The sequence below is a fragment of the Mytilus californianus genome, unplaced genomic scaffold (assembly GCF_021869535.1).
Source record: "Mytilus californianus isolate M0D057914Y unplaced genomic scaffold, xbMytCali1.0.p SCAF_2, whole genome shotgun sequence".
NCBI classification, from domain to species: Eukaryota; Metazoa; Mollusca; class Bivalvia; order Mytilida; family Mytilidae; genus Mytilus; species Mytilus californianus.
In genome coordinates this window covers 59,756,034-59,768,455 of record NW_026262668.1, presented here as the reverse complement: position 1 = coordinate 59,768,455, position 12,422 = coordinate 59,756,034, and the positions used below count along the sequence as shown (strand labels likewise).

At 30.9% G+C, this 12,422-nt stretch overlaps 1 protein-coding gene across 1 annotated transcript in view; it reads left to right on the top strand.

Moving 5' to 3' along the window:
- LOC127730147 (cyclin-dependent kinase 4-like) overlaps positions 1-12,051 on the top strand; it is a 42,576-nt gene extending 30,525 nt beyond the window's left edge. The window contains exons 6-8 of the mRNA XM_052238352.1: positions 2,419-2,469; positions 3,715-3,850; positions 4,679-12,051. Of these exons, the coding sequence (XP_052094312.1) occupies positions 2,419-2,469; positions 3,715-3,850; positions 4,679-4,849 (358 nt within the window). The 3' untranslated portion in view covers positions 4,850-12,051. The remainder of the gene's footprint in view (positions 1-2,418; positions 2,470-3,714; positions 3,851-4,678) is intronic.
- Positions 12,052-12,422: the final 371 nt, after the last annotated feature.

Genomic DNA, 12,422 nt, shown 5'->3' with positions numbered 1-12,422 from the left:
CTGTGTGCTATATTTGTCAGCATTGTGTTTAAAATTTCAAATATATATAAAAAGGTGGGATATACGGGGCATGATTGCCACTGAGAAAACTTGCCACCAGAGACCAAAAGAGATAGAAGTTAAGAGATATATGGCCTTCAACAATGAGCCAATTCCATACCGTTTGGCAAGCTATAAAACCAAATGACAAATGTAAGGCAATTCAAACATGTCAAAACAGCCTGATTTATGTACAAAACACCAATAAAATAAAAATACCTTGCAAAGTTTCATCAAAATTGGAATACTAATGTTAGAGGTCCCTGAGGTGGGATATTTACTGCAGATGAGGTATTTTCTTGTAAACTGAAAAATCAGTTTAAGTCAGGTGTCTGAGTGAGTCTCTAGGTTTCATAAAAAAGGCAAGTTTTATTACAATCAAGCAAGAGATACTAAAATTATCAACTGAAACCAGTGGTATTAAACAAGTGAACGAGCAGACAAACTAAGAACTATTTGCCTCAGGGATTCCATAGTCCATATAAATATGCAGGTTCTAAAAACAAACACACCCCTATTGTAATAGATACTGCCTGATCATTTTTGAAATAGTTTGGTATTGAATTTGAACTGAAAATTTTAAAAAATCCCAAAAATTAGTGATTTTCCATCTTGACTGCTGGTTGCCATGGCAACCAATATGCAAATCAACTGTTTGGAAATGTTATATATATTATATATGGTCTTACATGTATAGAGGGTATAACAAGTTTTTATAACCAGGTCTCTCTATATCTGGTCTCAAAATTAGAAAAATGTGTAAAAGACAGAGTTATCTCCCTTTTTGAAAAAAATGCTCATTATTTTTAATGATGCACATTTTTTGTCTTAACTAGACGGTGACTTGTTGATTTTATTTTTTATTATTTAAAAAGACTATTTCAGCAACAGAAAAAACACAAACATTAAAAAATCCTATATTAGGTTTCATGAGAAATTCTTCAAAAAAGATGGCTATGCATTCATTTCCCTATCATTTCTATAGTAATCTTGACTGAAAACCAATAAACTTGACCCCTTCAAAAAAAATTAACTAGACGGTGAACCCATTTTTTTATTTTTATTTTCCACTTAATATATGATAAAGTTCATTTATAAAAAGTATTAGCCAAATCCTATATTAGATATGTATACCACCCAGCCACCTTAATAATCACTTTCCTTTCGTCATGTTTTATTGAAACATTTGCAGGTGATTGGCATAAAGATGATCACATGACTTTAAAAGATCAATGCTTTCTTCCATTTAAATACTTTTGAAATTATTTTCCTTTTTTTTTACCAAAAAATATTTTATGCAGCAATGATTGATTGATTGTTGGTTGCTTAATGTCCAGGGTAAATATTTCATGCAGGTTTAGGACAAAAAAACAACTTAACAAAATATACAATATTTTGTGACGAGTGAACCAACACCTTCTAACGGAAAAGCTGGTAGAGTAACCAAGATGGATACCGAAGTATGCTGCGGTTGTCTTAAAACCTCATGGAAATATAATATGTAGAGACAACAACATCTGGGTTACCGCAAGGTAATAGTTTTATTGAGTCTACATGTTTCGCCACTTACGGTGGCGTCTTCAGGACAATTTAAACATAGAAAACAAATACTGAAGTACATAAAATGCGGTGCATATGGGGTTACAAAGGTTAACAAGACGTAACGTCACAATAATGGATTTGACAACTTTAAAAATGAAAGTGAAAGTAAAAGTTAATAATGCATTGTCAGTGTCTTTTCCAAAATGGACAACACCTCACAGGACATTCCGTACCATTCCAAAAGGCTTCACTCGGAAAGAGGTACTACTTCCAATTGCGTCGGGAATGTTGTAAGATGTATGGTAGTCGCACATGTAGGGCATGGTGGAAGTTGTGGTGAATTGGTTACATTTTGCGGTTGTGGTACACTATCCATGTTGCAAGTTTATTTCAACAATAATCGTGCGGTTCTGCGGTTCAGCAGAACCGCACGATTATTGTTAACCCCATATGCACCGCATTTTATGTACTTCAGTATTTGTTTTCTATGTTTAAATTGTCCTGAAGACGCCACCGTAAGTGGCGAAACATGTAGACTCAATAAAACTATTACCTTGCGGTAACCCAGATGTTGTTGTCTCTACATATTATAAAATATACAATAGGTAGGTCCTGTATAGAGACCATCCGGGGTGAAGGTTTGGGAAATATGGTTTGTCACTGGAACATGAGGGTATTTTGGATAGGGACAGAAATTTTGCCTTGCAACAGGCCACTAACAGGCCCGTCAAAGAGTTGTTGCAGGGGTTCTTAACATACAGAGAGCTATGTCACTATGTATAGCATGTGTACTTATTGTTGTCTCACAGGTTTATATTATATATTTTATCTTTACAGGCCATTGTTTTGTGGACAGTCAGACATAGATCAGTTGGCCAAAATATTTGAGTAAGTTTTGTGCTGAATTTTAAAGCATCTGTACATGACAGTGAAACAAAGGAGTGCCATTTGACTTCAGAGCTTATCTGATTGGTATGGGTTAATATCAAAAGTGAATATTTTTTTTTGGCATTAGGTCTCCACTGTCAATAGTACACAACCTGAAAAATCACATAATAGTACTTTTTGACATTACTTCTTGAAATTGTTTTGTGGTCTGAATGTTCCTTTTGGTTAACAAAATGACCTGACTGAAATGATTTCTCATATTCCCTGTACAAGGGAGATATTTACAAACAGATCCTTGGAATTTAATATACAGATTTATTCTTTTACATTTATCTTGTTTATATTTATATTTACATTCTAACATTTAAAAAAAGATTTAAGCAACTTCTTAGATGATCGCAGATTGAGTAGCACATATTTTGCAAAAACATATTTAGGCCAATCAGATGAGAAGTGAAGACCTCCTAGATACCAAAATTTCAATTCAGTGATGGACAACACGAGACAACAATCTACCAGAGTCAAAATGGTTTTGATGTAAACGACTATAGGTCAACTTTCAGCCTTCAACAATGAACCAAGTCCATACTGTTTAGTCATATTTTTAGTTCTTTTCATGATTTCCATGTTCTACTGCTAAGTTCTCAGAATGTTTTTAATGTTCAGAAGAAAGACAACAGAACAAATAATTAAAGTACTGTAGTCATATCACCAATAGATAAGAAAATATACATACAGATACATATAAAATAAGAAGATGTGGTACAATTGCCATTGAGATAACACTCCACCAGAGACCAAATGACATAGCAGTTAACAACTGCAGGTCAGCTTACAGCCTTCAACAAAGAGCAAAACCCATACCACATAGTCAGCTATAAAAGGCCCCAAAATGACAAATGTAAAACAATTCAAAGAGAAAACTAACTGCCTCATTATGTACAAAATTATGAATGAAAACAAATATACTAAACAACAACAAACAGCAACCACTGAATTACAGGCTCCTGACTTGGGACAGGCACATACAGCAGAAGGCGGGGCTAAACATATTAAACATGCACACATACAATATATTATTATGAAGTCATTTGTTCTTTTATTGTAATCACTATGAGTTTTTAAAATGTTGCTTTATTTGCTTTTGCTCACTACATTTGTTGAATCAATATCAAGGTCTGTCATATTGCAAACCAGTTTCATCAGATTATAATTTTTAATTTTGGCTGCTTTTGTTACTTGTAGAATTCTGGGACTTCCAATGGAACATGATTGGCCAGAAAATGTTACGTTACCATGGAGCTCATTTAAACCAGTCCCACCTCAGCCACTACAACATTACATACCAGAAATAGAATCAGACGCTCAAGATTTACTAGAGGTAATTAATAAATTACAACAAGAAACCATTGATAATGTGCAGTCTGCACCAAAGTCTTTTCCAACTACTAGTCCAAAGACCAATATTCCAACATTTTTCTTAAGTGTCTAAACAAAGTTTTACAAATACTGTAGAAACATTTATTTTTGTGGGGTTAAAATTTCGTGGTTTTCTCTCTATATAAAATTTCATGGGGATTTAATTTCGTGGTTTCCATTAAATGGAAGTGATATTATATGTAGGTTACTAGTTTGAATGAAATTTTATTAGTCTGGGGCGTCAGATTAGTGGCTAACGGTGCAGACTGAATGTTTGATATATTTCCACTCTTGAAATTTGTAGCGTCTTAAATTTGGATTACATGTACATGTATCTTGAAAGAAAAATACATTAGCCTTCTTTCATCAAAAACACAATGTATTTATAGTGATAAGGTTTTAATAGTTTTTCTATTAGTTCTTTTGTATTATATACAAAGTGTTTACTATTAAAGATGTTTTAAAAGTATTGCTATGGTTATAATGATATGTAGTATGATTGCCAATGAGACGACTTTCATCCAGAGACCAAATGATGCGGATGCAAATGACTATATGTAATTGTACTGCCTTCAACAATGGGAAAAAAACCAATAATGTATAGGAAGCTATAACAGGATCCGACATGACAAAATGTTTAACAATTTAAACAAGAAAACCAACAGCCTAGTTTATGATAAAACAATAAATAAAAATAACAGATAGCAGCCAACTACAACCACTGAATTACAGGCTGCTGTGTTCAATATACCATGCTTTAACTATAATAAATTTCCACTTTTACTTTCAGAAACTGCTGCAGTTTAATCCACATAAAAGAATAAGTGCAAGAAATGCTATGAACCATAATTATTTTAGAGATGAAATAGATAGTTTACGGACGTCAAGTTCTATGTCAGTGTCTGAAAGTGATTCAGGACTGGATACTAGCAGCAGATCTGACACTCCTGTCAGTAAATGAAACCCTTAATTTGATTGGATCGCTTTGCAGTTTCGGGGAAATGATTCCTTTTCTGTGATTTGGTAGAACATTAGGATCAGGGGTTTGCTGGTAATAAGGTTTATCCATCAATTATTGAATTCCATTGTAGGGTACAAGGATTTTATGGTTGGCTAAATCAATGCAAGGACAGACAAGAATAATTCAGGAATACAAATGAGTGAATGGTATAGGAATGTAAGATAGGTGTACATAAAATGCCAAAGTTGTCAAGATAGTATTTTTGCACTGCTGAACAAAAACAGAAATGTGTATACAAACATTGTTCAGAAGAAAGTAATTAAAGATTTTAATATTTTTATAATCTTTGAACTACCAGATTGCATTTCAAAAAAGATAATTTTGTCTCACCTGCGACAAAAGTCGTTGGAGGTAAGACATAGGTATTACTTTTGAATCAGTGAGGTTAATATTTATATATTAAGTTTTCCAGATTAGGTTTGCTATGTGGTTACTATTCAACGATTTCTGTTATGTAGATTTATTGTATGAAGTATTTGTCTATCAGACAACTGTCATATGATTTGGATTTTCACACTAAATTGAAGTCTCTTTGAATAGGGCTATTCCTCAATAACTATGCAACAAATACCACAATATTTGGTATATGGGTTTTCTTTAAGAAGCATAGGTCGGTCTCACATAATTAATTTGACCTTGACCTCATATTCACATTTTAGGGACTAAGTTTTGAAAAAAGTTTCTCTCAGAAACAATACTTGATTATTATTATAGTTCAACAGTGTTTTGATACCGGTAATATGAATTCATTATAGAGAGTTCAAGTTAAAATCTATAATTTGACCTTGACCTTGTTTTCAAAGTTTATTGACCTTTTCAGTAATACAATGTAGTATATAAATATTGGAGCAGGCAAGACATTTTAGTGTGTTTACTCTTGTTAAAAATGTATTTGTTATTAAAAAATTTAAATCATACCCATGAAAATTCATATTAACTAGAACTGTTATACAACTTATTTATATACACAAACACAGCTTCCATTTATCATGGTTATTAGCATTACTTTTTATAATGTACATATTTTTTCTTTTCTTTGTAAATTCAAGAAAAGTTCACTTTTAAGCAAAATAATCATTGTTTATCATCTTATTTTCATGGTTTTTCAAATTTTGATAAAAAGATTTATTTGGATTAAAGGGGTAAAGAAAGAGGCAGAAATTAGACATCTAAAAATACTAAAAGGTAATAATAAGAAAATTAAGATTGAGAAAGTGTAAACTGATTTTTTTTCCTTCTGACAAAATGTGCACAAACACAACAGTTTTATGGAATTTGTTTTAATTTAAAATGTGTTCTTAATATGGTGTAAATGAAATTGTTTATGAAGTATGAATCAATTCTTGTTGCTTTTTAGAAAAAATTACATCATCACATCTGGGCTGATCTTAAAACTTTCAGATTGTCAAACACAAATTGCTGTTGGATTATTGAAATATTTCAAACAATGTTAAAATGATTTTGTATAAAGACTCAAGTCAAAACCATGGGACTCATCAGGTTTGTCAAAATCTGCACTGTTTAACTGACTGTTTAAATATAAAGTTAAAGATGGATATGTTAGAAAAAAAGAGTAAAAATAGAATTTACAGAATAAAATAGAGTTTAACTTGCTTTTTCAAGTAATGCTCAATATCTTCAGAGTAAATTTAGGGGGATGGGACGGGTTGCCCAGTCACCCTTATGTAGCTACATTTATGGTTAATCCAGACTTTTTACCTGTTCCACTTCAAACTTTTTCTAATTTAAGGGCCTGCAGGCCTCCCCCATGTCAGTATCCGGGATCCACATCTGATCTTGACATCTTTACTACTATATTGCAGATGTTTCCTTAGATTTTCTAAGTTAAACGGTCCAAAGCCAGTAATGATACAATTGCTAGTCCTTGGAAATATAAGGCTGTTGAACAAAACATAAAATTGATTATAATGTTTTATAGAAAATGATAAAACCAGATGTGATGATGTCATACTTGTATTTACTTTTAAATTTTTAGTTTGAGCATTTTCAGCTGTGATTTCTTACTTTCAAACTGTGATTAATTTTTGTTATGGGTATTCTTTTCTTCTGTATTTTAAGCTTATAATTGCTGGAATGTTATATGTAGTTGTGCAAACCCATTTAGCACTATATCTTATACATGTGGAAGTTGATAATAACAGTCTTTATATCAATTGTATATAAATAGGCATGTTAATTTTGTCTTTGTTTTAATAAGAAATTGTTTGTAAAAATATAGATATAAAGGCATGTTATTTTTGTTTCCATTAAATACAATTTTTTTTTGTGTGCATAAAATATAGATACATGTAGGAATATTATTTTTTTTTCTTGTTTGAAGAAGAAATATTTTGTAACATACATGATATATATCCAATAGTTTAATAGGAAATCCCACACGTTTTACGTTTAAATTAAAATTGAAAAATAGCATTACAACAGTTTTTATGCCCCCGCCGTAGCGGAGGGGGCATTAAGTTTTACCCTTGTCCGTACGTCCATCTGTACATCCCAAAATTATTTTCCATTCTCTAACTTTAGTTTACCTCAACCAAATGTTATGAAACTTATACACAATACTTATTACCACAAAACACAGATCAAGTTTGAATTTTAATGGTGTCACTTTTACCATTCTAGAGTTATGCCCCTTTACAAATGGAAAAATTGCTGAATTTTTCGTTTCCGTTCTCTAACTTTAGTTTGCCTCTGTTATGAAACTTATACACAATGCTCATTACCACAAAACACAGATCAAGTTTGAATTTTGGTGGCGTCACTTTTGCCATTCTAGAGTTATGCCCCTTTACAAATGGAAAAATTGATGAATTTTTTTCGTTTCCGTTAGAGCTCTTACTTTAGTTTGCCTCAACCAAATGTTATTAAACTTATACACAATGCTCATTACCACAAAACACAGATCAAATTTGAATTTTGATGGGGTCACTTTTACCGTTCTAGAGTTATTCCCCTTTATAAATGGAAAAATTGCTGAAATTTTCGTTTCTGTCTCTTATTTAGTTTGCCTCAACCAAATGTTATGAAACTTATACACAATGCTCTTTACCACAAAACACAGATCCAGTTTGAATTTTGGTGGCGTCACTTTTGCCGTTCTAGAGTTATGCCCCTTTACAAATGGAAAAATTCAGAGTATCCATTCTCTAACTTAAGTTTGCCTCAACTAAATGTTATGAAACATATACACAATGCTTATTACCACAAAACTCAGATCAAGTACAAATTTGGGTAGCATCATTTTTACAGTTCTTGAGTTATGTCCCTTCATAACGTTATATGCAAGCGGGGGCATCATCTGTGTTCCATGGACACATTCCCCATTTATTTCTTTTTGTTTTTCTAAGCTTTTTATAGATTTATAGATATTAGAATTGACTGGAGAAATAATATATTTATTGACTATTACACCATTAGACCTTACACCCTAGGTTCTGAGAAAATTACAAAGAAATTTTGTTACATGTATACTTAATTTTAGATTATAAATTCTGTTTTTTGGCTTGATCTTAAGTTAATATGGAATATTAATTAGAATCGTTTGAGCATTTTTACTTATAAATGGTAATTTATGATAGAGTGTTATAAGGAGATCAGGGGTCACCATACCAGGCAAAGTGAGCAACTGTGTTGCCCTGGGGTTCCCGACTTCGCTCTTAAGAAGACCCAAAGAGAAGTGTATGAAGCCCACGATTTTCAGTAAAAGTCCCCTAATGTGCTCATTCAATTCAGATTGAAAAAAGATGTGGAAGGGCACTGTTATGAATTGAATACCATTTTCCATCAATCCCTACTTAGAATCACCATGCAATGCTTATTGAAATGAAATTGTTGGGCAGTAGTCTAAACATTTTCAGGAAGAAGCCAGAGGATTCACAATGACATTTTTTTACCTTGTTGGTCATTTTCTCATTGATTCACAATATTGGCAAGATATCCCTGATTTAGTATATTATTAATTCAAGTTGGCATTGGTGCATTTTTTGTTTTTTGTTAAAAGTCTTCAATATTCCATTTTTATATGACATTTCATAATTTGGTATTGATACATCACATAATATTAAATCATATATCACCTAAACTTTTTGTTGGTTTTTTTTCCAACTTATTCATATTTGCAACAGTATAAATTCCATTTTTTTAGATACATTGTTATAGTGTATTTGGGACCAAAAGTATTCTGTTATGAATTTTATGCATTTATACACAATATTGATTTTGTCAGATATGGAACTGCCTGATATATTTGCTTATAATAAGATATATAATGTCATGTAAATTTTGTAAATAGATTGTACAAATGTTTATATATTTTGAACAAATTTTTACATTTTGTGTTTAAGTCTCAAACTGGCATAATTTTCTAAATAATCTCAACATATATAGTACAAAATATACAACCCCTCAACTCACAAAATTCGTTTTTTGAAATGTGCAAGAAAGAAACATGGTTGGTATTTGTTTTATTTAGACCCTAAAAAGGATTTCTGATTAATATGAAATGTATTTCAATTTGCTCAGTATGTCTGCAGATAAATATTTCTTTTGATTTTGCTCAGTATAAGTATATTATCTTTAGTATTGAATAAAATAAATGACAAAAATGTATGTATTTTTATACAATTAACATGAAATTACTAGAAAAAAATCGTCTTTGTGATGTCATAGTTAAATAATTATCATGCTTTTATTTAAAAATACTTGTACATGTACTATAAATCTGGTTATAAATTAACTTTGGTATTCACAAGTCCTAGAAAAAATGTTCTGAGATTTATTAATTTATTTAAAATTTTAGGGCACAAATAATACACTCAACACACATTTTTCTGATTGTTTCGTAAAATAAAAAAGGGGGATCACATCTGATAATGTTTCAGCCCAGCTGAAGTCCTTTCTATAACAAACAAAATAAATGCCTCCTAGTTCATGGTCCAGCAACTTTGAATTAATTAGCAATTTTTAAAATGTTATTATTATAATGTTGAATTAATTAGCACTGTTGCTGTCCATTAGATTGTCTTTTTCAGAATTTTCTACCAACAGGCGAGACATATCTCTGTGTCAACAATATTTTAATTGTATTATTTACATCTTTGCTTATTAAAGAGGAACAAATTATATAATGGGACCAAAACTGATATTTCATATATATTATATCTGATTTGATACTGCTAGTTTATCTCTTTACAGTCTAATCAATTTACATATAATTTTTTCAAATGTATTCAAATAATGCAGGAAAATAATATCAAAATGTAAAATTTAATTATGGATGAATTTGATCAAGGAGAAAACAATAAACATTCCTTCCCACCGTAACATTTTGTCGGCTGTTTTAGCCTATATACTTTACATATTGTTTTGAATTGGCTCTTGATATTTTTATGATAGTTTTTTGTATGTTTTTTTTTTGTGGTTGGTATACTCAAGCATTAAAACATCAATACCATGGCATTAGTTATTCATATGTTGTATAGTTTACTACAGCCAGTGTGAAGTTTATTTAAATTTTGTCTTTACTTGGCTTTCATTTTTTTTAGTTCATATTTAAAGTCCATTTGGACCACATGAAGTGAATGTTTTTCAGGGCTTTCCTTTTCAAAAATATGTAGGCTCAAAGCCATTTCTGGACTATAAGAATAAAACAGTTGGACAAATTTTTAACAGGTATAATTCAGACATTGATTAGATTGTCATATGTGATTTCTCACCAAGTTTATTTGGTATACCATACCATACCATATCAACATATTTTTTTAATCTAATCATTAGAGAAACAGATTCTATATCTTGACCCAATTTATAATTATATTATTCACTCTCAAAAGTTAAATATCAAAATGTGAGGTTAATCCACTCTCAATAATTTTTATAATGTGAAGTAACCCTAGCGTTTTAAATTTTGAATCCCAACTATCTCTATTTTAAAAAGTCATAACCACTACAAATATTCAGTAGAATCTGTATATGAATAGATATAGGAAGATGTGGTATGAGTGCCAATGAGACAACTCTCCATCCAAGTAACAATTTATAAAAGTAAACATTATAGGTCAAGGTACGGCCTTCAACACGGAGCAAGCCCATTTTTATCTTGATCTAGCCATATTTCAATTTTTACAGAAAAGGGTATATAAATCAAAACAAGCTGACCTGGTATAAGCTTTTATATGTTGGGTACCAATTATCACATATAATGGAAAATATGCTAATTTATCTTCTTCTTTTTTAATTTGCTGTTGAAATTTGTGATAATAATCAATGGACATTTTGTATTTTGGGCAGATAACTGGTAGCCAGCAAATAATACGTAATTTGATTATCATGTCTTTTATATATCTTAAGTTTCCTTATTTGTTTATGCATTGTACAACAGGGAATGTACTTTACACACATCCTGTTTTGCTGTTTTCCCTCTTATCCTTGTATGCCTGCAGCATTCTCTTCAACATCAGCATTTTTTCTTGGCATACTAAACTGATATTGGAAAAGTATTATTTATACAAAAAAAAATAGGCAACTATGTCTCCTTACATTTAATTCAATGTCAATTTTCATAAATTTTGCTCAAACACCATTAGTTTTCAAAATTTAACACTGCCACAAAAAGGTTCTGTGAAAGGGATTGACAAAGAATTAAAAATTTTCCATGTTATTGGAACTTTACCATTGAAGTTTATTGGAGTGTTGATAGTTAAAAACCCTTTGACAGCTATGGAATGAAAATTTTTATAATTTATACTGAACAAAAGACTAGCAGCATTGAGGACCTTATTTGGTCCAAAGCAGGTAAATTTTTAGAAACAAAATGTCAAGAATCATGATATAATAAATGAAGATTTGCTTCAGATATTGGTATTAAGTCATATATTTGGGCATTAGTTGGATTATTTTTCAAATCATTATTTAGGAAATCCCTTTTACAGAACCTTCTATAGTGCCTTAATCAAACCAACAAACCGTCCAACAGCAAGAGATATTTTCCTTGCAACTGCCATTTTTATGCCGACTGTTCAACATATATGCATGAATTCAGAATCTTGTACATTTTTATTCAGCTTTTGATTTTTAAAAAAGCCTATTTGTATAGACTTGAAAAAAATAAAAGAAATGTAAACTCATTTAGCTTGTTTTCTTTTCTTGATGCATGATAGGTTACTCTACTGCAAGGAAATGTGTCCTATGTTATTGGAAGATGATATTAACTTGATTTACCAGTAAGAGTTTTAGATTGGCAGCAAGATATCTCATGCAAGACATCTTTTAAAAAAGAAAAAGACTGAAGATCAAAAGTCATGGTTTCTATCTATAAATGTATTTGTTTCCAGATTATGGTTTATTAAATTAATATTTGTGGTAGACCATTTTCATGGTTTTCATAAGGTTCCAGAAAACACTTAAATGAAAGGTTCAGCGACACGTAATGACCTTTATTAAATTTTCAAGGTTAAGGTTTAAAATTGGACAGTAGATTTATTGAGAGTTTGGAAAA